This window comes from Oryctolagus cuniculus, unplaced genomic scaffold, assembly GCF_964237555.1.
Source record: "Oryctolagus cuniculus unplaced genomic scaffold, mOryCun1.1 SCAFFOLD_57, whole genome shotgun sequence".
Taxonomy (NCBI): domain Eukaryota; kingdom Metazoa; phylum Chordata; class Mammalia; order Lagomorpha; family Leporidae; genus Oryctolagus; species Oryctolagus cuniculus.
In genome coordinates, this window is record NW_027208388.1 from 777,562 (window position 1) to 804,814 (window position 27,253).

General features: G+C 43.9%; 1 protein-coding gene and 2 pseudogenes across 1 annotated transcript; 1 reads left to right on the forward strand and 2 right to left on the reverse strand.

Moving 5' to 3' along the window:
- Positions 1-1,110: 1,110 nt before the first annotated feature.
- Positions 1,111-17,996, reverse strand: LOC138848397 (alpha/beta hydrolase domain-containing protein 17C-like). The gene is made up of 3 exons (XM_070067879.1): positions 15,596-17,996; positions 10,996-12,214; positions 1,111-8,793 (listed from the first exon to the last, which is right to left on the reverse strand). The coding sequence occupies exon 1, from the start codon at positions 17,589-17,591 to the stop codon at positions 16,899-16,901; it is 693 nt and encodes a 230-aa protein (XP_069923980.1). The 5' UTR covers positions 17,592-17,996; the 3' UTR covers positions 1,111-8,793; positions 10,996-12,214; positions 15,596-16,898.
- LOC127486730 (L-lactate dehydrogenase A chain pseudogene) lies at positions 11,098-12,605 on the forward strand (annotated as a pseudogene).
- A 125-nt stretch (positions 17,997-18,121) lies between the features above and the next one.
- LOC138848384 (transcription factor SOX-2-like) lies at positions 18,122-20,159 on the reverse strand (annotated as a pseudogene).
- Positions 20,160-27,253: the final 7,094 nt, after the last annotated feature.

Genomic DNA, 27,253 nt, shown 5'->3' on the forward strand with positions numbered 1-27,253 from the left:
TATATACCTGCATAGTTTTTTCCATAGTACACATTTTCTATTAACTTTTAAGACTCATATCATCCCAGATCTCATAATGAAAATACAGCATTACTTTTTCCTATATGAGAACATTCTATGAGCATCACGGTTATATGATTTCATGAATATTTATTTTTGTTCAACAGTGCATTTCTATCCAGTTTATTTATTTATTTATTTTTGACAGGCAGAGTGTACAGTGAGAGAGAGACTTTCCATTGGTTCATCCCCCAAATGGTCACTGCAGCCAGCACGCTGATCCAAAGCCAGGAGCCAAGTGTTCCTCCTGGTCTCCCATGTGGGTGCAGGGCCCAAGCACTTGGGCCATCCTCCACTGCACTCCCGAGCTACAGCAGAGAGCTGGACAGGAAGAGGAGTGACTGGGACAGAATCTGGTGCCCCGACCGGGATTAGAACCCGGGGTGCCAGCACCACAGGTGGAGGATTAACCTATTGAGCCACGGCGCCGGCCTCTACCCAGTTTAATGAAGAACGATTACTTCCCTTTTTCCACGTCAGACATGTCCAAGGAACAAAGCAGGACTAATGACTGATCTGTTTTTTAGCCCATTTCTGTCATTTAATCTTGCACATTTGCTTTAAAATTTCTTTGACTTACCAGAAACAAAGGCCAGTTGTCCAAAATCCCCCTCATTGTCATGTTTGTTCTGGATTCTCTTAAGTTGTCCTTGAATATTTTATTCTATACTCTGAAAATCCTTCAGAAACACAATTTTAAAGTGAAATCTTTCTAAGTTCAAATTAAACATGGCATACTCCAAACTTCTAAGGAAACAAACAAAAATTCCCAGACCTATGCAAAGTGTAAATAAGCAGAAGATATTTTTAAATTTCTTTTGTGAAACTAACATTAACATCAATGATGAGGCAAGTGGACCAGGATTTAAAAGCAGCCCTTTCATAAACAGAGATACAAATAGGCTAAGCAAAGTATTATGAAATAATAAATGAAATCATGTATGAAAATATAATAAACTACAAGCAAGAGATAATTAAAAATATAAGATTTGTTAATGTTACCAAGTCATCTAAACAGGTGAAAAATACAAAAAGGAAATCACGTGATCAGTTAGATTACATGTTGAAAAGCATTTAATAGAATTCTGCATCTAGTGAAAAAATACTTGCTATCAGTAAAAATAAACAAACAAAAAGTGACTTCCTCAATCTGGTCAAGAACAAAGGGAACCTACAACGAACAACACAGCTAATACAGGACCACTGACAGCTTTCTTCCCTGGAAGTAAGCCTGGATCAGGAGGCTGCCACTATTTATCTTCAACTTCCTACTGGAGGGTCGTCAGGGAAATAAAATGGCAAAAAGTAAATCAAAGGTGTAAAGATAATTTCTAAGGAATAAAACTTTCATATAGTATGACACTTACATAGAGATAATTCATAAAAATCTAAAAAAATACAAATAATAAACAAATGTAATGAGATTACTAGAAAGATTTCCACTACTTACTAAGTACCAGCAAGAGATAAAAAAAATATTAAAGGGCAAGAAGCAGAGTAGAAAACAAATATCTACAAGAGATAAAACGATTATATTATGTAATAATTGTAAACATTCACAAGATAAATATCAAAACCACCACAAATGACACACAGAGAAATGAGTTACAAATATGAAGAAAGGGAAAAGGCCCAGAAGCCAATAAACAGCCAATACTCTCTACCTCACCCTAAGCAGGTTACTGCAGCCTCAGGTGGGATTCTCCCAGGAAGACCCTTGGGGAGGCAGGAGGGTCCCAGCAGGGGACTGGTGAAAGGGTGCAGCCCTGGGGGAGGCCCTTGGCCCCTGAACCCAGGCCTCGCCTCTCTACCATCTGGAGCGGCCTGGAGTTCCCGTCCCTGCTGTAAAGATGCTGATTTGTTGCGTCTTCTGTGTCGTCCATGCTGACGGCTATGCGAGCTGTCCGATCAGACCCGGTGGTGTAAGACACGTAATCTTGCAGGATTTTGATGTCATAATAGTGCAGTTCCGCCGCCGAGAGAGGTCCGAGGAGCGCGTTCTGAAGAAGAGGGCTCAGATCCGCGATGCTGCGGTGCGGCGAGAGCAGCGCGGCGCCGGCGGCGGCACCAGGAACGGGCAGTGCAGCTCCTCCAGCTTCCCGCTGACCATGCGGAATCGCCCGTGGTTCTCGGGAAGACGGACGCCAGGAACTTCCGCTCGGCCTTCAGCCCAGACACGGCCATCTTCCCTCATCTCCGGCGGGAGGGGAGCAGGCCGAGCCCCGTCAAGGTCAAGGCCGCGACCTCCCCGCGGGGCGCCCAGGCCCTGCTCCCGGGCTCCGCCTCTCCCCGCGGCCCCGGCCCTCTGTCTGAGCGCGGCAGGAAAATGACTTACTAGTCTTAAATGAACATAAATTTCTGCAGGTCTAACAAGCGCCAGTGTGATGCTGGATCTGCGATTTCATGGAGCCATTCTTTGTGTAGCTGTGAGTCTAGGGCACAGTGTGTCGTTTTTAAATTGTAATTTAAAAACAAGCTCCTAATTGTGTTCTCTCCTTTTATTCACTCTTTGGTTAACTGAATTTCCAGAGAGTATTTCTCAATTTTCATTTAATATAGGTTTCGTTTGTATGATTTGGGGGGAGTTAAGGTTTCTGTTGTCATTTATTACTTAATTTTTGTGAATCTTGCTTTAAATGCAAAATTCTATTTTATGTAGCAAGTGTGATTTCTTTAAAGCCTGGCCACTAATTTTGCAAATAGAAATGCAGAGAAACTACTTGTATGTAAATTTCAAGCCAGGGGCCAAAGCTGTGGCCCAGCCCCTTAATGCCTTGGCCTTCAGCAATGGCATCCCATGTGTTCCCTTTATATCTAAAACACATTTAACTGCTTTCTGTATTTTATCTGGCAAGAAAACTTTCAGTTGTAGTGTAGATTAAATGTAGTGAGTTATAAAAATATGATGTTCTCATTTTAATCTAATTCATCTAAACCTACAAATATGGATTTTTAAAATTGGGTTTATGTTCTCCAAATCTTTATTATTTTGTTGTTTATTTAATATAGCCAACATACCTGGGTAATTGAAATCTTTTATAACTTATGTGTGAGTTTCCAATTGCAATACATTTTGCCTCATTGATTTCTCGTTTGCTGTGTTTTTGTACAATATTTCCTTACTTTTTGCCAAAATATCATAGTTCTTTGTTAAAGGCTTTAAACTTCAGTTACATTCTGTCTAATATTTGGCCCAAGATGCCTTTTTTCCCTTCTGTTTGAGAATAATAATTTTTTTTGTCTAATGAGCCATGATAAAATACTCTGAGATATCCGAACCCATGGTTTCTAATGTTTATCACATCCTTATTTATTTATTTATTTATTTATTGACAGAGTGGACAGTGAGAGAGAGAGAGACTGTGGCCAGCACGCTGCCACCAGCGCACCACGCTGATCCAAAGCCAGGAGCCAGGTGCTTCTCCTGGTCTCCCATGCGGGTGCAGGGCCCAAGCACTTGGGCCATCCTCCACTGCACTCCCGGGCCACAGCAGAGAGCTGGACTGGAAGAGAGGCAACTGGGACAGAATCCGGCACCACGACAGGGACTAGAACCCAGGGTGCTGGCGCCGCAGGTGGAGGATTAGCCTATTGAGTTGCGGCGCCGGCCCACATCCTCATTTTTAAGTGTACATCAGTTTTGGTTCATTTTAAATTTTACTGTTGTTATTGAAGGGTGGTGGCTCCCACACCAATACTGCTCTAGCTGGGTCTCTAGGATGCCCAGTTCTCCAGGAGCTTCACTTTGTACTTTGATTTCCACTTGTCTCTCCTCTGGAAGCACTGGCAATGATCTCCAGGGGTGTGCCCTCAGGCTGCAGTGTGCACAGTGAGTCAGACAGCTCTGAGCGTAGTTCCATATTGGTTTTCCAGGCTGATACTGGAGCTGCCCGAGCCTGAGAAAGTTGTGATCCCCATCCTGCTGCCTTAGCTTGGCTCTGCTCCTGCTGCAGCTCCAGGTCCTTCAGCCTCTGCACCCCCGGCCTTGATCCTAAGATACCTGAAAAGCTCCCGGCACCAGATCCCTGTGTCGCATGCTGCATCTTGCTGTCCCCACAGTGTGCACTGGCCTTTTCCCTTGGCCCTTGCTGCTCCAGCTGATTTTCTGCAGCAGCCCAGGGCCAGGTCTTGGTTGCTGTAACCTGTGCCCCTCTCTTTGGCCAAACAATTCCATCCATCCTGGGCCTCCAGAAGCAGTTCTTGGATCCCTGATGACTGTTGGCTGAAATCAGGAGCCAGCGTCTACACAGCTCAGCATCCTGGTTCACCCCTCAAGTGGCAGCAATAGCCAGAGCTGAGCCAAGCAGAATCCAGGAGCCAGGAGCTTCTTCTGGTTCTCCCACATAGATGCAGGGGCCCAAGCACTTGAGCCACCATCTGCTGCTTGCCCAGGCCATAAACAGAGAGCTGTATCGGAAGAGGAGCAGCCAGCCCATGCACTTGCACCCATGCGGGATACTGGTTCTGCAAGTGGATGCTTAGTCTGCTATGACACAGCACTAGCCCCCGATGTTACCTTTAAAATGTATGTATGTTTGTAGAAAGATTTAATCATGCTAATTACCAAATTATCTTTGGTTATGGTAAAATACTACTCTTTTAGCAATTTTAGATACACAATGCATTATTAATTGCGGCAAACAAGTGGTTTCATAGATTACTATAACATATCCTCCTGACTAACTGAAAATTTGTACCTTTTGGTGAACATTTTTCCTTTCCCCATCCTGCCCCATACCCTAGCCTCTGGTAACCACCTTTCTACTTTCTGTTTCTGTGAGATTTTTTTAATTCCACATATACATGAGATAATACAGTATTTGTCTTTGTCTATTCAGCTTATTTCACAATATAATGTCCTGTAATTTCACCTATGTTTCTGCAAATTGTGGAATTATTTTCTTTATTAAAGCTAACTAGTATTTCATTACATATATATACACACATAGATATTTTAATTATTCATCCTTTTATTGATACTTAAGTAACTTCTTTATGTTGGTTGTTGTTAACAATGCTGAAATGAGCAGGGGAGTGGGGCTATCCCTTTAATATAATGATTTAGTTCTTTTGTATATATATCCAGGAACACAGTTGGTGGATTATTTGACAGTTTTCTGTTCTCATTGCTTTGTTTTCCATGATGACTGATGTCCTACTTTACATTCTCATCAACTGCACAATCCCATTTGTCCATCCCTGCTTTTGGTGTCTGCAGATTTAGAGTCCTATCCAAGAAAGTACTGCTCAGAAGAGTAAAGCTTCCACCACGTGTTTTCTTACAGTAGATTTATAGTTTTGGGTATTGCATTTAAGTGTTTCATCAACTTTTAGTTGACTTTTGTATATGACATGGAAAAGAGACTAATTTCATTCTTCTATATTTGCATTTACAGTTTCCCCAAAACCATTTATCATGAGACTATCTTATCCACATTGTGCTTCTTTGATATGTCTGTCAAAAATAAGTTGACTTAAATCCTTGGATATTTTCTCTGGACTTTCCATCCTATTCCATTGGCCTATGTATCTGTTTCATGCTGGTGTCATACTGTTTAATTACAATAGCTTTATAATATATTTTCAAGGGAGAAGTGTGATACCTTCAGTTTTGTTCTTTGGGCTCAAGATTACTATGACTATGTAGTATATTTTCTGGTCCCAAGGAAATTTTAGATTTTTTTTCTATTTCTGAATAAAAGATTGTTTTTATTTTTATAGGAATTGAACTGAATGCATAGATTGCTTTGGGTCATATGCCTATTTTAATAATATTATTCCAATTTATTATGAGAGACTTTTTTAATTTATTTGTATCTTCTTTATTTCATCAATGTATTATAATTTTAGTGTATAAAATATTCACCTATGTGGACACATTATTTCCTAAAACATTATTTCTTCATGCTCCTATATATGGGATGATTTTCTTAATTTCTTTCCCAGATAACATATTATTCATCTGTAGAAACACTAATGATATTTATATTGATTTTAGAACTTGAGATTTCCTGAATTTATTTATTTTCTAACAGTTTTTTATTGGATTCATTATTATCACTGGCAAATAGAAACAATTTTACTTCTTCCTCTTATACAGATGATATTTTTGTTCTTGCCTAATAATTCTCTCTAGGATTTTCAGCATTACATGGAAAAGAAATGGTAAGCATGGACATATTTGTATTATTTCTGATCTTAGACAAAAGACTTTTTAAACTTTTCATCAGTGACTTTAATGTTAGCTCTGCTTTTATTGTTTATGGCTTTTATTGTGTTGAGGTATGTTCTTTCTGTGACAACTTTTAGAGAGTTCCCATGAACAAATTTGAATTTTCACAAGTTGTTTTTCTGCATCTGCTCATATAGTGACAATTTTATGATTTTTATTCTTTATTATGATAATATTGTATATCACACTTATTTTTAAATTTTAATTTAGAATATGCAAATTTAATGTATTTCATATATATAGATTTGGGAACATAGTGATACTTTCCATCCTACCATTCCTCCTGCCCATGGTCCCACTCTTCTTCCTCCTTCCATTCTTATTCCAATTATTTTTACTAAGATATATTTACAGTTAACATTATAGTCATAGGATTAATCCAACAATTAAGAGTTCAATAATTAGTATGAAAAAAAGGTTCCTCAACAGTCAAGATAAGGGCTGTTAAGATCATCACATATCAAAATGTCATTTTTGTTTTTAATTTGCATAGGAAAGCTGCAGAAGAAGACCCAAGTGCTTGGGCCTTGAACCCAGGTAGGAGACCTGGAAGAAGCACGTGCCTCCTCGCTTCAGCCTGGCCCAATCCCAGCCATTGTGGCCATTTAGGCAGTGAACCAGCAGAGAGAAGATATCTCTCTGTCTCTGTGTCTGTCTCTCTCCCTCTACTTAGCCTTATAAATAAATAAAATAATTATTTGCAAAACCTGTATATATGAAATAAAGGAAATCTAGTCCTTTATATAAAGTGATAAAATTTATAAAGACTCTAATCCCGCCGGCGCCGTGGCTCACTAGGCTAATCCTCTGCCTTGCGGCCCCAGCACACCGGGTTCTAGTCCCAGTCGGGGCACTGGATTCTGTCCCAGTTGTCCCTCTTCCAGGCCAGCTCTCTGCTGTGGCCAGGGAGTGTAGTGGAGGATGGCCCAGGTACTTGGGTCCTGCACCCCATGGGAGACCAGGATAGGTACCTGGCTCCTGCCATCGGATCAGCGCAGTGTGCCGGTTGCAGCGCGCCGGCCGCGGCGGCCATTGGAGGGTGAACCAACGGCAAAAAAGGAAGACCTTTCTCTCTGTCTCTCTCTCTCACTGTCCACTCTGCCTGTCAAAAAATTTAAAAAAAGACTCTAATCCCACTTCAGAGTGCTTGGTTTGATTCGCAGCTGTTTCCGATGCCAGGTTTTTGCTAATGCAGATGTTGGGAGGCAGTAGTGATAGCTCATGATATTGGGCTTCTGACAGGAGTACATTCCCAGCTCTTGGATTCAGCCCTGATACAGCCCTGGTTACTGTGGGTATTTGGAGGAGTAAGTCTGTGGATAAGAGGTTTTCTCTTTTGTCTCTCCTGGCCTACCTGCCTCTCTTTATGTCTCTTTAACTCACACACACACATACAGACACACACAAACATATGTATTTTTTTTTTTTTTTGACAGGCAGAGTGGATAGTGAGAGAGACAGATTGAAAAGTCTTTCTTTTCCATTGGTTCACTCTCCAATGGCTGCTGTGGCCAGCATGCTGTGGCCAGCGCACCACGCTGACCCGAAGCCAGGAGCCAGGTGCTTTCTCCTGGTCTCCCATGCGGGTGCAGGGCCCAAGCACTTGGGCCATCCTCCACTGCACTCCCAGGCCAGAGCAGAGAGCTGGACAGAAAGAGGAGTGCCCAGGACAGAATCTGGTGCCCCAACCAGGGCTAGAACCTGGTGTGCCGGCTCTGCAGGCAGAGGATTAGCCTATTGAGCTGTGGCGCCGGCCACACATATGTAATTTTTAATATGACAATAATCAAGCAAAGCAACGACTAAAGAATATAACATGATATTGACTCATGTTTGAATAATTCAATTGAAACTACTGTGAGTTGTTTGAAGTATCAATGAAGAATGGAATATCTGCCTGAAAATATAACTTAGGAAAAGTCTGCAACACAAACAACCTATAGAGACTGGCTAGAAGAAAAGTATACAGAGCCGTCTGAGAACCTGCAGCAGATTCTGTTCTCCAAAAATTCCTGGTCTGATCCATAAATGCAGTACAATCTCCCAAACGCTGTTTCAGCAATTCCCTAAAAACTTCATTGGCTGACTTGTATATTAGCAGAGGGTAACTCTCACCACTGCAGAATGTTGCATGTTTATTTGTAGGTTGATATTAACTTCTACTATATCATCTATACAACCAATAAAGACCATTTCAGACTTCATATCCCATAGGAATTTAGCAAATTCTAAATTCTGATTTTAATCCTATGTAACAAATATGCCTTTATTGTGGCATCAGAAGACCTGGAGACCAATATACAATCAGCTTTGATGGCTCTAATTTCTTATAACCATGAAAATTTTACCTTATCACATTTATTTGTTTCATTTTAACTTAAAGCCCTCATAAATCTCCTATAATATGATATAAAACAAAATAAGAAATAATCAATCAACTTACTGGAGATGTATTCATTTCCTTTGGTCTTGGAAACATGTAGAGGTCTCTACAACTATACCTGGAAGAGAAGGTAAATGCAGGGAATCATGAGAGAATTGGCCTGACTTTCTCCTAGAGTCCACAGTGCTAATGAAGATCATGCAAATACAGAATAACCGACACCTTAGCTGGAGAAACAAAATAAAAATCAACCTCCCTGTGGAGAATTAGCGCTTTACAATTGAAAACAGGCAGAAGACTTTTTGAAAGAGCACACAAAATTAGAGTAATTGGCAGTGATTAAATCTAGTTATCCTTAGGCTAATGGGAATATCAACATATATGATACCAACACCCTTTGAAAAGTATTTGCCTACTGGAGTTTACTTTAGTAAATAGTGATATTATGAAGAAACCTGGGACTTGCCTGTTGGAGATACAAGGTCTAGGAAAGAATCAGGACAAATCACCAGACTTGAGAAGGTTGAATACAGGCTAGACTACTGCTTGGGGCAACCATATCCCATATGCACATTCTTGGATTGTGTCCTTGCTATTACATACCTAAAATACATCATCTGAGATGATGGATAGGTACTTGGATTCCTGCTACCCTCATATGAGACCCAGATGGATTCCTGCCTCCTGGCTTCAGCCTGGAATAGCCCTGGCTGTTAGGACATTTGGCAAGTGAATTAACCAGCAGATGGAACATCTCTCTCTTCCCTTTTCTCATGCTCTGCCTTTCAAATAAATACTTTAAAAATTACAAATAAAATTACAACAAAAAGCCTCTGTTGATTTGTAATACATCAAATGCTGATACACTTTGCTGAGTGTGGAAAAATTTAATAGTATGCCAAATACAATCAAGAGAGCTTCACATAGATATTATCATGGGCATGATTCATGCCGACTATGTCAGCAAGGATGTCAGCAAGACCACTGCCACTTAAACTGCTTGAACATCATGAGCATTGGTTTACAATTTCTATAAAGTAAATGCTTCTACTTAAAATCCATGGTATCTGACATCTATTAATCATTTGACATTTGTCAACAGACAATGTCCTAGAGCACGCTTTGTTACATCTTTCTCATATGGTACAAAGAACCTGACAATTCCTGAGCCACCAGAAAAAACTATCAGGATACAGGGAGATTCAGCATTATCTCCAAATACAAAATGCAGAGAGGATAGGTTTCAAACAGTTCACATTCTGGGAATAACAAAGGCAGAATGAAGCAATGGGAGTGTGTAATGGGGTGATATTTCAGATATGACAAGTCAGCCCTTCACTGAAAGTCACATCTCCAAGATCCCTCCAATAAATATCATTTACTAGGCCCTTGTCTATCTTTCTCATCTACTCACATCTTCCTTGCACTCAGGCTTTGGTAGCTTACAGATGAGGTGAGTTAGCATCACTCAATCTTGGTCACCCTGGACCACGGGATCAATAATTGCTTGGGCCATGAAAAGCTAGGGCCTTTACCACTCTAGGACTCCTTTGCCTCTACTATGAAGCTCCAGGGAGAGGGTTTGGCCAGAAGAGTGGATCCTGAATCTTGGGGTCCAAGTCTCCATTCAGCATGAACATTTTGTTAAAAAGAAAACAGACTCATCATCCAGTACCCTAATTTTCCTCATAGAATCAACTGTCTTTGGACAATATATTTGGATAAACTTATTAAACTCAAACAAGGGTACTGGGAAGGCCACACATAGGAATGAACCAGAAGCTTCATTGACTGATGAGACATGACAAAACCCCACAAATTCAACTGCCTCATAGTAACAGATCTCATACACACTGTATGGTGATTTTGCTGGAAATTTGGGGGAATGTTTCACTCGTATTTATAATGTTCTAATGCTTCATTGGATAAGCCAAAATGGCAAATGACTAAATCAGTTATAAAACTTGTGCTATGGTTTGAAAATTTCTTATCAAAAGTGCTTGGTAACAGGGGCTGGAATCGTGATGTGGTGGATACAACTGCCGCCTGCAACACCAGTATACCATGTGGGCAAGAGTTTGTGTCCCAGAGACTCCACTTCAATCCAACTCCCCGATAATGACCTAAGAAAAGCAATAGAAGATGGTCCAGGTGTTTGGGCTATTGCTACACATGTGGGAGACTTAGCTGATGCTCTTGACTTTGGTCTGGCCCATCTCTGACTTTTTCAGCCTTCAGGCAAGTAAACCTTGGAAGATCTACCTGCCTTTCCCCAATACCACCTGTAACTTTTTCAAACAAAAAAGTATTTAAGAAATACTTGAGTGCTGGAGCCGCTGCCGCTGAGCCCGGGTCCCATTACCGAGCGCCCCTCACGCCTGTCTGACGTGCACTCCCGATTCCTTTTGGTTCCAGGTCCAAAATGGCAGCTCTCAAGGATCAGCTGATTTACAACCTTTTGAAGGAAGAACATGTCCCCCAAAATAAGATCACGGTTGTGGGGGTTGGTGCTGTGGGCATGGCCTGTGCCATCAGTATGTTAATGAAGGACTTGGCGGATGAACTTGCTCTTGTTGACGTCATGGAAGATAAACTGAAGGGAGAGATGATGGATCTCCAGCATGGCAGCCTTTTCCTTAGAACCCCTAAAATTGTCTCTGGCAAGGACTACAGTGTGACGGCCAACTCCAAGCTGGTGATCATCATGGCTGGGGCACGACAGCAAGAGGGAGAAAGCCGTCTGAACTTGGTCCAGCGTAATGTGAACATCTTCAAATTCATCATTCCCAATGTTGTCAAGTACAGCCCCAACTGCAAGTTGCTTGTTGTTTCCAATCCAGTGGACATCCTGACCTATGTGGCCTGGAAGATAAGTGGCTTTCCCAAAAACCGTGTGATTGGAAGTGGTTGCAATCTGGATTCAGCCCGCTTCCATTACCTGATGGGGGAAAGGCTGGGAGTTCACCCACTGAGCTGTCACGGCTGGATCCTTGGCGAGCATGGAGATTCAAGTGTGCCTGTGTGGAACGGCATGAACGTTGCTGATGTCTCCCTGAAGACTCTGCACTCAGAGTTAGGCACCGATGCAGACAAGGAACAGTGGAAACCGGTTCACAAACAAGTGGTAGACAGTGCTTATGAGGTGATCAAGCTGAAGGGCTACACATCCTGGGCCATTGGATTGTCTGTGGCAGATCTGGCAGAAAGCATAATGAAGAATCTCAGGAGGGTGCATCTGATTTCCACCATGATTAAGGGGCTCTATGGAATAAAGGAGGAGGTCTTCTTAGTGTTCCTTGCGTCTTGGGACAAAATGGGATCTCAGACATTGTGAAGGTGACTCTGACCTCTGAAGAAGAGGCCCACTTGAAGAAGAGCGCAGACACGCTTTGGGGAATCCAAAAAGAGCTGCAGTTTTAAAGTCTTTGGATAATGTCCTACCACTTCACTGTCTAGGCTACTACAGGGTTTTAGTTGGAGGTTGTGCATGTGGTCCTTTTTAATCTGATCCATGATTAAAGCAGTGAGATCATGATGGCCTAGGGAGGGAAAAAACCATGTTTCCTAAAGTTAGAAATAGAATGGTTTACAAAATCCGACAGCTACATCCAGGTACTGGGTGACACTGACTTTGTGTCATCCTGAGCTGGTCAGCCTAAGTTATAGTTCCCCACCTCTGAGGTGCCACTGCCTGTGTTGCACGAGCTCCAGTTGCCCTTCCGACTAGACGTGCGTTTACTGTGTGCTACGTAACTTCTGGTCCCTTCACCAAACGTGCTTAGTCCAACTTTTTTTCCTAGTCAGTCATAACCTGGGATCCAATATTGTATAAACTCAATATTGCATGTCTTGTGCATAACTGTTCTAAAGGATCTTATTTTGTGTATTGTATGTATGAGTAGTGTACACTGCACATAATGTAAAAAGAAAGATCTACATATAGCAATGCAACCAGCTATCCATGTGTCATACCAACTAAATCATTAAATAAACCTTGAACAGTGAAAAAAAAAGAAATACTTGAGGAGCTGGCACTATGGCTTAGCAGGTAAAGCTGCCGCCTGCAGTGCCAGCATCCCATTATGGGTGCCGGTTCAAGACCCAGCCACTACACTTCTGATCCAGCTCTCTGCCATGGCCTGGGAAAGGAGTAGAAGATAGTCCAAGTCCTTGTGCCCCTGCACCCACATGGGAGACCCAGAAGAAGCTTCTGGCTCAGCTGGAAGAAGCTCCTGGCTCCTGGCTTCTGATCGGCTCAGCTCTGGCCATTGCAGCCATCTGGGGATTGAACCAGCCAATGGAAGACCTTCCTCTCTCTCTCTCTCTCTCTCTCCCTCTCCCTCTCCCTCTCCCTCTCCCTCTCCCTCTCCTTCTCTCTATATAACTCTTGCAAATAAAATAAATAAATCTTAAAAAAGAAGTATTTGTAGGTTTTCCTGCTGTGACTAAATGAAAAAGTAGGACTGGGCTTAGAGGGTTACAGCAATACAGGGTGAACAGGAAAGCAATAATGGATCCTAGGATGCTTAGTCACTAACTGAAAAGTGGTGAGCAGGTTCACCCACAGAAGACTGCACAGCTTGGAGAACCATGAGGTTTAATGGAGATCCAGAACTAAGCTACTTGTAGATTTTACATGTTGTTGCTGTTATAACTCTTATGTAAAATAGTTATGCCTCAGCCACTGATCTAATGAAAGTCTGAAATAAGCAGCATAACTCTAATCATTGTTATGGAATTAGTCTATTTTCCTTCCATTCTATCCTGAAACTTTATGAAGAAAAATGGAAAAAAAGCTTGTGAATCTAAAATAGGAAATCCTTGGTAGGCAGGTATTATATATCAATATTTGTCTTTTTTTTGACAGACAGAGTTAGACAGTGAGAGATAGAGACAGAGAGAAAGGTCTTCCTTCCATTGGTTTACTCCCCAAATGGCTGCCATGGCTGGTGCGCTGCACTGATCCGAAGCCAGGAGCCAGGTGCTTCCTCCTGGTCTCCAATGCGGGTGCAGGGCCCAAGCACTTGGGCCATCCTCCACTGCACTCCCGGACCACAGCAGAGAGCTGGACTGGAAGAGGAGCAACTGGGACAGAACCGGGGCCCCAATAAGCACTAGAACCCAGAGTGTGGAGGATTAGCCTAGTGAGCCATGGCACCAGCCAATATTTGTCTTTGAATGTGAGTGGGTTTCTTAAAAAACTTTTGAAAATGTTCACTCATTAAAATACATATTGTTATATTTTCATTACATCCAGAAGATAAATTTTATTTTTAACTTGCATGTTTTTTAATGCTTTTTAGTAAACAAAATTCTCATAACTAGGTTAATTAAAAGTTGGAAAAATTTAGATAAATGTAGTTATTCCCATTACCCCTTCTTTTTTAGGATGAAAAAGCAAATTTTTGTGTTACCTGATTACCATTTTATGAAACAAAAATGCAATTTGGGCATAAAGACTTCTTAGTAGTTGTATTATGCTACATGTAGGGAGGATAAAACTATGAATTGTTGTTACAAGGGACAAGGTGTAAGTCATAAACATCTAAAGAAAGAAATATATACACTTAACACTGTGAAATCACTCACCAATAAAGAGTTGAAAAAGGAAATTATCTTTTTGTTTAAAAGTAAGTATTTTTTTACAAGATGATTTTAGAAGATATTGAGAAACACCAAGAGTTAACACAATAACTTCATGAAAAATAACTTCCATCAATCTACATACACATAAAAAATATTCAAATAATAATTTTAGTCTTCTGGCACATTATCAGTGTACAACTTTGTACAAAAGGATTTATAAATATACCTTTATATGAATGCATACAAAGATATACATAAACATATAAATAGGCTATAATCTCAATATTTTACCTATAAGTTTAAGGAAACTTATAGGTGAAAAATTTATCAGTATAATAAACAAGCAATACATGTGATATTCATCTTATAATAACTTAATAAGGAGTTAAAAATAATATCTATTATCTAATATACATAGTTATATTTCTAATTATTATACCTAGTGCAACTAAATATTTTTATTAATTCCTATAGTTAACCAAAGGAACTAACTTGTTTCTTCAGACACAGAAGACAACTACAAAACAAGAAATAATGTTGGGGTCCAGGATTGTGGTATGAGAGATAAAGCTGTTGCCAGTGATACCTACAACCCACATGGGTGCTGGTTTGTGTCCCAGTGGCTCCACTTCTGATCCAACTTACAGCTAATGCACTGGGTAAAACAGAGGAAGACAGCTCAAGTGCTTGGACCCCTGCTACCCATGGGGGAACCTGGCTCCTGGCTTTGGCCCAATCAGTTCCTGACTATTGTGGCCATCAGGGGAATGAGCCAGTGCATGGCGTATCTCTCTGTCTCTGTATCTGTCTTCCTCTGTCTGTGTAACTCTTCAAATAAATAAACTCAATTTTTTTGACAGAAAGAGTTAGACAGAGAGAGAGACAGAGAGAAAGGTCTTCCTTCTGTTGGTTCACCCCACAAATGGCTGCTACAGCCTGCGAGCTGCGCCGATCTGAAGTTAGGAGACAGGTGCTTCCTCCTGGTCTCCCATGTGGGTACAGGGCCCAAGCACTTGGGCCATCCTCCACTGCACTCCCGGGCCACAGCAGAGAGCTGACTGGAAAAGAGCAACCGGGACAGAACCAGCGCCCCAACCAGCACTAGAACCCAGAGTGCTGGTGCCGCAGACGTAGGATAAGCCTAGTGAGCCACAGCATGGGCCTAAACTCAACTTTTTTTTTTAAAAAAAGAATAATTTAGCTATCTTTACTCCATAAACAACTATTTAATATTATTTAAACACTTTTAGGAGATTATACATGTATATCCTCCAAAAACATTTAAAATATATATGGATGTATATATAAAATAATTTATAACGGTATATACCTACATATAAATATATGAAAACGCTAGATATATTATATTCCCAAAAGCTTTTGCAGCCACTTCTCTCTCCTTGGAAGCCCAAGGCCGTCCTGTGATGAACACGGGTTTCCTTCGAGGTCCCAACAGAGAATCTCAGGGCCCCTCCAGCCGCCCAGCTCACAATGACTGTAACCTAGCAACGCCCTTAAACACAAGTGCGCAAGCGCATCTCTAGAGGGCAGTCACTGCGCCTGCGCACAGAAGTCCGGCGGCCAAGTGTGCTTAGTGCGCATGTGCCTGATTCCCACCTGGTAAAACTGAGGGATTAGATTGTTTACAGATGTTGGTGGACTTGACCGAGTGTTGGGGTCATTGTGGAGACGAACCACTGGAGCCTGTGGAAGCCGTCTGCACCGCCCAGGACTCAGGGGCGTGGGATTTCAGGATGCTGAAGGCCTCTTCCGGAGTAGACGCCCTTAAAATCCCTCTCCACAGCTCCTGCTCCTCAGTTTATGCTCCCGCCACGTCCCCCTGAGTCCTGGGCGGCTGCAGTGGGAATTTAACAGATGCGAAGACAAAGTTGTGCTCTGTGATTTCAGATACTGGCACATGTGCCATCTAGGTCAATCTTAAGAAATCAAAGCAGGCCGTCCAGAAAAAATGTCTTCAAGCCTCTTGCATTTGCCCAGCCTTTACATTTTCATTACATTTAGTTTTTATATTATTTCCCTTAATTGGATTCTTTAGGTCGATCCATGCATTATTTTGAAACATGGTGTTGTATTTATAAACTTTCTAAAATGAATGTTCACTTGTCCCAAACAGTTCATGAGTTGATGGTATGTTAAAATGCCCCATTTTTTTTTACTTGAAATTCCCTTTTTTCCCGTTTCTGTCTTTTTCATTGTGCCCAATTAAATGTTCTGTTTTGTATTCTTTTTTCCCTATCCATGCATTCTTTATTCCATTACCAGCCCCTGTGCCCCATTAAAACAACAGTAGACAACCCAGCAATCACTACAGTCCAGTTGCACCACGATCCGAGGCTTACAGTGCTTTAACGCTTTTAACTTTGAGGGAAAAAAGGAGAAACAAGAGAAATACCCGTATCCGATACAACCCATACCAGCATCCGATACAAGTCATAAAGTCATACAGCAATTTAAGCATCTTGCACACCTGATGCCCAGAAGGGCTTCACCCCCGGGGTCAGCGCTCACACACGGCCAGGCCGTGAGAGAGGCCGAGGACCTCATGCTCACCCCAGAACGACCCGCAGGTGAGAGGAGACCAGAAATCCCCTCGGTGCTGGGACAGCCAGGAAGCGGTCAGTCTTCCTGGGGTCCGGACAGGCCACGCGCAGAGCGGACGCCAGGGGGCAGCAGAGGACGAGCGCGCGCGGCCCCGCGAGGCCGAGTCCCCCGCGGCCGCAGTCCCCGGGCTCTGCCTGCAGAGGACGAAGTTCTCGGGACTGGGACCCTGCCCAGGGCGCAGCACCTGCGGGTCTGCATGGCGGTTCTGGGGGGCTGGCCGGGCTCAAGCCGTAGACCGAGGAATCCCATACGCTGCATCTGATGCGCGAGCCGAGGCCGACATGGAAGCTGACATCTGGCCCTGGTCCCCCGCGTGCCCGTGTGGGAGAAGAGCAGCGCGCAGCGGCTGCAGGGCGGGCGGGCCACCAACCTGCAGCTCCGCGGGTCGTGCCTGGCCGAGGGCGCGAAGAACACCTCGGCCGCGTCCACCTCGCGCTGCCGGTGTCGCCAGTCGCGCGCTCGCTCGGTGCAGGCTGCAAACTCTGGGATCTGCGCCGGGCCCTCCTTAGTCTGCAGAGGCAGGGGCTGGAGCCGCGGCGGCCGCTCAGGCCGGTGACCCTGGGCCTCGCCGCTCGGGCACAAGCTCGGCGTAGGTGGGTTTGGCGGCAGGAAGGCCGGCTTGGCGGAGCTGATGCTCGGGCAGGGAGGGCAGTGAAGAGCCGCCGCAGTTCTCCCAGCGAGATGCCCTTTCATCCTGGGGCCTGGCATCAGGGCGGCCTGGCGCCTGCCGCTGCAGGACAAGCAGGGCACAGGGCGAGGGGCAGGGGGCGGCCCGAGCGTGCGTGAAGGGCAGTGCAGCCCTCCCAGACTGCGTCAGACGGAGGCGCCGTTCCGGATGGTCAGTGCTCTAACTCGGTGCTCTAGGGGCGGTCATTGTGGCCTTTCCGGGAAAGCCGTGGCCTATCACGCGGCATCCCATCGGGGCGCCCGTCTGTGTCCCAGCTGCTCCACTTCCGATTCAGCTCCCAGCTGATGTCCTGGGAAAAGCAGCGGACATGGTCCATGTGCGTGGCCCCTGCCACCACGAGGGAGACCCGAATGAAGCTCCCGGCTCCTGGCTGCCTCCAGGCTGGGCCCTGGACATTGTGGCCATCTGGGGAGTGAACCGGTGGATGGAAGATTCTCTCTCTCTCTCTCTCTCTCCCCCTCCCCCTCCCACCCTCCCTTATTCTCTCTCTCCCTCCCTGCCTCCCACCACCCTTTCGCTCTACTTCTCCCTCCTTCCCTCCCTCCCTCATTGTAACTCAGTGTTTCAAATGAGTACTAAAATGTTTGCTTATCTACAAAACATGCAGTGCACTGGAATGAGTGTTTGGAACACTGGTTTAGACGACGTGGATGCCCTCAGCCCATACAGGACTCCCTGGGGTCCTGGATCGAGTCCAGGCTTCTGTTTTCTTCCTGGACCACATCCCATTTGTGGCTGGCACTTGGGGAGTGGGCCAGTGACAAGATGATCTCTTTTTGTGTCTGTCACTCTCTGCTGCTAAAATAAAATGAAAGGATAGAACATGTTAACATTTAAAAGTCTGCTACAGTTAGAAAGCTTTTACCTGTATTTTTCTCTTTCAGGATTCTCTTGGCAATATTATTATTTGAGATGAATTTTAAGTCTATGCAAATCGTTATTCTATACAAATTTAATGAAAATATGTTTTGAGAAGATATTTATTTTAAAGATTTATTTTTCAAACTCATAGAGAAAGAGACAGAGCGAGCTTCCAACTGCTGGTGCACTACCCAGATTGGACAATGGCCAGCAATGGGCCAGGTGGAAGCCAGGAGCCAGAAGCTTCATCGAGGTCTCACACATGGGTAGCAGGGGCCCAGACACTCGGACCATCATCCACTGCTTTCTCAGGCCACTGAGCAGGGAGCTAGTTCAGAAGTGGAACAGCTAAGACTCGAACCAACTCCCACATGGGACGCTGGTGTTGTAGCTGGTGGCTTTATCTGCTATGCCACAACACCATCCCCAGGCTCTGAGATTTTGATTGTGATTGAGTCAAGAGCAGTATTTTAGCTGAAAATCGACTGGCTCCCTCTATCCAGACAAATGTCTCCATCTTTGTCCTGTTTCTTAAAAACTGTTTGGGAGGCAGAGAGCGATTTGGAAGGAGTGGGTGCTCGTGGATTTTCAGTTGCAGACATTTTTGCCCCATTAATAACTGGGGAAGAGCGAAGTTGTTAGAATTGCCTCATGGAAGACTTCAGCTAGACACGAAGGGGGCCTTCCAGGTGATCAGGCTCTATATGATCCATGGAATATATTGATTAGGAACATCGACTCTGGGACAGGCATTGGGCCTAGTCATCAACATGCCGTATTCCAGGGCTTCCTGGAGTGGGAGAAAGAGGCAACCACAGGCCTGGGGGCTGGGGGCTGGAGCTGGCCTTGGACTTGACCCCCGAGCCCTTGGAGCCTAGCGCCATGCCGGAGTGCCCTGCTGCGAGTAGGACGTGCTGTAGGTGGGAGAGCCCTCCATGCATGTCCGGGAGCTGCTCCTGGAGTTGTACTGCAGCACGCTCACATCGCAGGCTGCCTGGGCTGCATCTAGGCGGTGCCGGGAGCTGCAGGCAGCCCAGCGGGTCCTGCATTGCGCTGTAGCTGTCCACGCGCTGGTTCGCGCCTGAGCTCAGGCCGGCACCCGCCCCCCACCCCGCTCACCTGCTGTGGCCGCTGGGTCCAGCAGCCTGCCAGGCAGCGTGCACTGATCCACCGGGGCGGGAATTTATAACCCTGTGCTCCTCCACGTGCAGCGTTCACAGCCGCTCGGCCTCGTCGGTGAACGCCCGCTTCTCCGTCTCCCACAAGGGTTTCCACTCGGCGCCCAGGCACTTGCTGATCATCGCGGGGTTCTCCTGTGCCATCTTGCACCGCTGCCCGCGGGACCGCACCAGGAAGGCGTTCATGGGCCGCCTGACGCGATCCGGACTGTTGTGGTTGTCGCCCGCCCCACCCCGCGCCCTGAAGTCTGCCGCGGGCCCGGCGGCTCCGCTCCGTCTCCATCCTGCTGTACCTGCGGGCGCTGTGTGTGCGCGGGCCCGGCGGCTCCGGCTCCGTCTCGGTCCTGTTGCACCTGTGGGCGCTGTGCGCAGGCCTGGCCCGACCCTTGGTGGCTGGGACTCGGGGCCTGCGGGCGGGGCGAGAGGAGGAGGGGAAGGGGCAGAGGTGCTGTGAGCACCTCCTCGGGGCTTCCCGAGGAGACCAGATGAGGAGAGATTTGGCGGAGAGAGAGAGCAGGAGAGAGAGAGACTGAGAGACTGGAATCGGGATCAAAAAGCAGCGCTTCCCTCGGTCTCCAGCCGGTGCCACTGCCACCACCACCAACTGTCGTTGTTGTTGTTATTATTATTATTATCATTATTACTGGAAAGGCTTTTCGTTCTCTTCTTTCTCTCGGTCTCGGTCTTAAAGAGACAGCAAACTACTTTCCCCTTTTGCAAACACTCTCTTCTATGCCTTGACAACTCCTGATACATTTTGGAACAAGCTAATAAACAACCGTCTTCTATTGTCGTTATGTTTGTTTATATATTAACAGGAAGAATCTGTGAGGCTTGAATCGGCAAAGGTTCATACCTCTGGGGATGGAGGCATACATAAGTCTCCTTGTCTAGTGTCCTGATTCCCAGTGCTGTCTCTGCCCGTGGCATCTGCTTTCTTTACTCTCATCTACCCAGACTAAGAGGGCTTTGTCTGCCTCTGACCAGTGGTTTGCGCTTTGGCCAAACCATGGAGATAGAAAATTCACCATCTTTCGGTTCTCATGCGCGTGGCCTGTGTGGACTCCAGGAAGACTGTTTCCTGGCTGTCCCAGCACCGAGAGGATTTCTGAAGTCTCTCACCTGCTGGTCGTCCTGGGGCGAAGCTGAGGTCATCGGCCTCTCTCTGAGCGCTGACCCCAAGACTGGAGCCCTTCTGGGGCATCAGATTGTAAAATGCTTAGAATTGCTCTAATACTTGTATTGTTTTGAAAACTTTTATTTAATAGATATAAATTTCAGAAGTACAACTTTTGGATTATAGCGGTTTTTTCCTCCATAACCACCCTCCCGCACACAAACCAGCCCATCTCCTACTTCCTCTCCCATCCCATTCTTCGTTAAGATTCATTTTTAATTATCTTTATACACAGATCAACTTAGTATATATACTAAGTAAAGATTCCAACAGTTTATACCCACATAGACACACAAAGTGTAAAGTACTGTTTGAAGACATTTTTTACCGTTAATTCTCAAAGTACAACACATTAAGGACAGAGATCCTACATGGGGAGTAACTGCAGAGTGACTCCCGTTGTTGATTGAACAATTGACACTCTTGTTTGTAATGGTTGTGGGTATGGGTTGGGGGTTTCTTTGTCTTGAGTTCTCCTTTTTTCCCTCAAAGTTAAAAGCTTTAAAGCACAGTAAGCCTCGGATTGTGGTGCAACTGGACTGTAGTGATTGATGGATTGCCTACTGTTGTTTTAATGGGGCACAGGGGCTGGTAATGGAATAAAGAATGCGTGGATCAGGAAAAACAAGAATAAAAAGCAGAACATTTGATGAAACACAATGAAAAAGCCAGAAACGGGGAAAAAGGGAATTTCAAGTAAAACAATGGGGCATCTTAACATACCATCAAATCACGAACTGTTTGTGGGACAAGTGAACATTCATTTTGGAAAGTTTATAAATATTACACCATGTTTTAAAATAATGCATGGATCGACTAAAAATCCAATTAAGGGAAATAACAGTAAAAACTAAAAGTAAAGAAAATGTAAAGGCTGGGCAAATGCAAGAGGCCTGAAGACATTGTTTCTGGAAGGCCTGCTTTGATTTCTTAAGATTGACCTAGATGGCACATGTGCCAGTTTCTGAAATCACAGAGCACAGCTTTGTCTTCGCATCTGTTAAATTCCCACTGCAGCCGCCCAGGACTCAGGGGGACGTGGCGGGAGCATAAACTGAGGAGCAGGAGGGGTGGAGAGGGATTTAAGGGCGTCTACTCCTGACAAGGTCTTCAGCATCCTGAAACCCCACGCCACCTGAGCCCTGGTCAGTGCAGCACGAGTGTTTTATTCCCACAATGACCCCAACACTCGGACAAGTCCACCAACATCTACTACCCTCTGGAGGCGCGCTTGCGCACTTGTGTTTAAGGGCGTTGCTAGGTTACAGTTATTGTGAGCTGGGCGGCTGGAGGCGCCCTGAGATTCTCTGTTGGGACCTCGAGGGAAACCCGTGTTCATCACAGGAGGGCCTTAGGCATCCGAGGTGAGAGAAGTGGCTGCAAAAGCTTTTGGGAATATAATATATCTAGCATTTTCATATATATTTATATAGAGGTACATACCATTATAAATTTATTTTATTTATATACACATCCATATATATTTTAAATGCTTTGGAAGATATATATATATATATATATATCCTTAAAGTGTTTAAATAATATTAAATAGTTATTCATGGAGTAAAAATAGCTAAGTCTTTCTTTTTTTGAAAAAATTGAGTTTATTTATTTGAAAGAGTTACACAGAGGAAGACACAGAGACAGAGAGGTACTCCATCCACTAGCTCATTCCCCAGATGGCCACAAACTGACTGGGCCAAAGCCAGGAGCCAGGTTCCCCCACGGGTAGCAGGGGCCCAAGCACTTTGGCCATTTTCTTCTGTGTTACCCAGGGCATTAGCTGGAAGTTGGGTCAGAAGTGGAGCCACTGGGACACAAACTGGCACCCATATGGAATATTGGGATCACTGGCAGCAGCTTTGTCTGCCACACCATTAGTTATCACAAAAATTTGTTTTTTTAACCTAAAAAAGGGCAATAGGAATAATTACATTTATCTAAATTTCTCCAACTGTTAATTAACCTAGTTATGAGTATTTTGTTTACCAAACTTAGCATTAAAATAACATGACAAGTTAAAAATACAATCTGTCTTCTGGATATAATGAAAGTGTAAGAATATGTCTTTTAATGAGTGAATATTTTTAAGGGTTTTTAAAGAAACATTCTAATATTCAAAGACAAATATTGATATAATACCTCTCCTCCCAAGGGTTTCCTATACTTTAGATTCACAAGCTTTTTTTCCATTTTTGTTCATAAAGTTTCAGGATAGAATGGAAGGAAACTAGACTAATTTCATAACAATGATTAGAGTTATGCTGCTTATTTCAAACTTTCATTAGATCAGTGGCTGAGGCATAACTATTTTACATAAGAGTTACAACAGCAACAACATGTGAAATCTACAAGTAGCTTAGTTCTGGATCTCCATTAAACCTCATGGTTCTCCATGCAGTGCAGAGTCTTCTGTGGATGAACCTGCTCACCACTTTTCAGTCAGTGACTAAGCATCCTAGGATCCATTATTGCTTTCCCCTTCACCCTGTGCTGCTGTAACCCTCTAAGCCCAGTCCTGCTTAGAGGACAGCAGGAAAACCTACAATTGCTTACTTATTTTTTTAAAATTTATTTATTTTATTTGAAAGTCAGAGTTACACAGAGAGAAGGAGAGGCAGAGAGAGAGAGAGAGAGAGAGGGAGAGAGTTGGCTTTCCATCCCTGGGTTCAGTCCCCAGATGGCTGCAACGGTCAGAGCTGAGCCACTCCGAAGCCAGGAGCCAGGAGCCAGGAGCTTTTTCCGGGTCTCCCACATGGGTGCAGGGGCCCAAGGACTTGGGTCATCTCCTGCTGCTTTCCCAGGCCATAGAAGAGAGCTGGATTGGAAGTGGACAAGCCAGGTCTCAAACCGGCACCCATATGGGATGCCAGCACTGCAGGCGGCAGCTTTACCTTTACCCGCTATGCCACAGTGCCAGATCTTAAAGTATTTTTATTTTTGACAGGCAGAGTTAGACAGGGAGAGCGAGAGACAGAGAGAAAGGTCTTCCTTCCATTGGTTCACCTCCCAAATGGCCGCTACGGCCAGTGCGCTGTGGCTGGCTGGCGCACTGCACTGATCCAAAGCCAGGAGCCAGGTGCTTCTCCTGGTCTCCCATGCAGGTGCAGGGCCCAAGCACTTGGGCCATCCTCCACTGCCTTCCTGGGCCACAGCAGAGAGCTGGACTGGAAGATAAGCAACCAGGGCAGAATCCGGTGCCCCAACCAGGACTAGAACACCAGGTGCCGGTGCCGCAGGTGGAGGATTAGCCTAGTGAGCCACGGCGCCGGCCCAAGTATTTCTTAAAGTTTTATTTATTTGAAAAAGTTACAGGTGGTGTTGGGGGAAGGCAAGAAGATCTTCCATCTCCTGGTTTACTCCTCTGATGGCTGCAAAAGTCAGAGATGGGCCAAACCAAACCACTGGACCATCTTCTATTGCTTTTCTTAGGCCATTATCAGGGAGTTGGTTTGAAGTGGAGCCACTGGGATGCAAACCCTTGTCCATATGAGATAGTGGTGTTGCAGGTGGCAGTTGTATTCACCACACCACAATTCCAGCTCCTGGTACCAACCACTTTTGATAAGGGATTTTCAAACTGTCATACAAGTTTTATAACTGATTTAGTCATTTGCCAGTTTGGGCTTATAGATTTGAAACAAGTGGACATTACAAATACAAGTGAAACATGCCCAAATTTCCAGCAAAATCACTATACATTGTGTATGAGGTCTGTTACTATGAAGAAGTTGAATTTTTGGGGTCTTGAGTTTAAAGCAGTTTATCCAAATATATTGTCCAAAGACAGTTGATTCTATGTGGGAGATTAGGGTACTGGGTGATGAGTCTGTTTTCTTTCTAATAAAATGTTCATGCTGAATGGAGACTTGGACCCCATGATTCAGGATCTACCCTTCTGACCAAACCCTCTCCCTGGTGTTTTACAGTAGAGGCAAAGGTGTCCTAGAATGGTAAAGGCTCTAACTTTTCATGGCCCAAGCCATTATTGATCCTGTGATCCAGGGTGACCAAGATTGAGTGATGTTATCTCACCTCATCTGTAAGCTACCAAAGGCTGAATGATAGTGCAAGTTTTATATAAACTTTGAGAAGGAAGATGTGAGTAGTTGAGAAAGATAGGCACGGGCCTAGGAAATGATACTTTCTGGAGCGATCTTGGAGATGTGACTTTCAGTGAAGGGCTAATTTGCCATATCTGAAATAGCACTCCCTTACACACTCCCATTGCTTCTTTCTGCCTTTGTTATTCCCAGAATTTGAACTGTTTGAAACCTATCCTCTCACTGCATTTTGTATTTGGAGATAATGCTGAATCTCCTTGTATCCTGATAGTTTTTTCTGGTGGCTCAGGAATTGTCAGATTCTTTGTACCATATGAGAAAGATGAAACAAAATGTGCTCTAGGACATTGTCTGTTGACAAATGTCAAATGATTAATAGATGTCAGATACCATGGATTTTAAGTAGAAGCATTTACTTTACAGAAATTGGAAACCAGTGCTCATGATGTTCAAGCAGTTTAGGTGGCAGCAGTCTTGCTGACATCCTTGCTGACATAGTCGGCATGAATCATGCCCTTGGAAATATCTATGTGAAGTTCTCTTGATTGTATTTGGCATACTATTAAATTTTTCCATACTCAGCAAAAATATATCAGCATTGGATGTATTACAAATCAACAGAGGCTTTTTGTTGTAATTTTATTTGTAATTTTAAAGTATTTATTTGAAAGGCAGAGCATGAGAGAAGGGGAGAGAAAGATGTTCCCTCTGCTAGTTAATTCACTCGCCAAATGTCCCTAACAGCCAGGGCTATTCCAGGCTGAAGCCAGGAGGCAGGAATCCATCTGGGTCTCATATGAGGGCAGCAGGAATCCAAGTACGTGTCCATCATCTCAGATGATGTATTTTAAGTATGTAATAGCAAGCAATAACAATCTAAGAATGTGCATATGGGATATGGTTGTCCCAAGCAGTAGTCTAGCCTGTATTTGACTTTCTCAAGTCTGGTGGTTTGTCATGATTTTTGCCTAGGCCTTGTATCTCCAACAGGCAAGTCCCAGATTTCTTCATAATATAACAATTTAATAAACTCCAGTAGGCAAATACTTTTCAAAGTGTGTTGGTATCATATATATTGATGTTTTCATTAACCTAAGGATAACTAGATTTAATCACTGTCAATTAAATTCCCTGTAGTGTGATGGCTGGATCATATTGTAGATCCATTTTCAGATTTCTGACGAATCTCCATACTGTCTAGCATAACAGTTGTTCTACTTTACATTCCCATCCATAGTGTATTAGGGTACCTTTTCCCCACATTCTCTCTAGCATTTGTCATTTTTGATTTTTGGATGATCATCATCCTAACTGGGGTGAGATGAAACCTCATTGTTTTGTTTCCATTTCCCTGATGGCTAGTCATCTTGAACATCTTTTCCTGTGCCCATTGGCCATTTATATTTCATCTTTTGAAAAATGCCTGCTCATATCCTTAGCCCATTTTTTTACATATTTATTTATTTGAAAGGCAAAGTAACACAGTGAAAAGGAGACAGAGAGATCTTCCCTTTAGTGCTCCTCTCCCCAGATGGCTGCATTGCAGGGCTGGGCCAGGCTGAAGCCAGGAGCTTCTTCCAGTTCTGCTATGTTGTTGCAGGGGCCCAAGGAATCTCCCAGGCACATTAGCAGGGAGCTGTATCAGAAATGGAGCAGGTATGACTTGAACTGGTGCCCATAAAGGGATACTGGCCTTCAGGTAGTGGTTTACACACTGTACCCACTTAGCCATTTCTTAACTGGGTTATTGGTTGTGTTGTGGAGTTATCTGACTGGTATCATAAACACTAGGTTAAATGTCTCTCCTCTTTTAAATTTTTTCTCAACAATTATATTTGATCTACTGAGAATTCTTTTCTGTTTATGTCATAACCTCACTGATTGTTCCTTTTTCTTCTTGAATTCTTTGACTGTTTTCTCACCATCATCCAACCAAACATTATAGGTGCTTTCCCATTTACCCCATCCTGAAATTATTAATCTATCTGTCCCTCTGTGGTCTGATAGTCCTGTTTCCCATACTTACTTCTATCCAGCATTACTATGAGCTGGCTTTGGCCAAATCATCAAGATGGGGCTTTTTTCAAATCTTTTCTATGTTTGCCATGTCTAGCTTCACCTTGGTGTCAAATCCTGTTACTTCTGTTTTTTTTTTTCTCTTAAATTTTTAAGCAAATATTTGAATGCAGTGTTTAAAAAGATGAGGAAAAGGGAAGTATTATATTTTTATTATACCTATAAAGATTTTAGTTTTTTAAAAGATTTTATTTTTTGAAAGAGTTACAGAGAGAGTAGAGAGAGGCCTTCAATCTGCTTGTTCACTCCCCAAGGGGCTGCAACAGCCAGAGTTGAGCTGATCTGACGCCAGGAGCCAGGAGTTTCTTCAGGGTCTCCCTCATGGG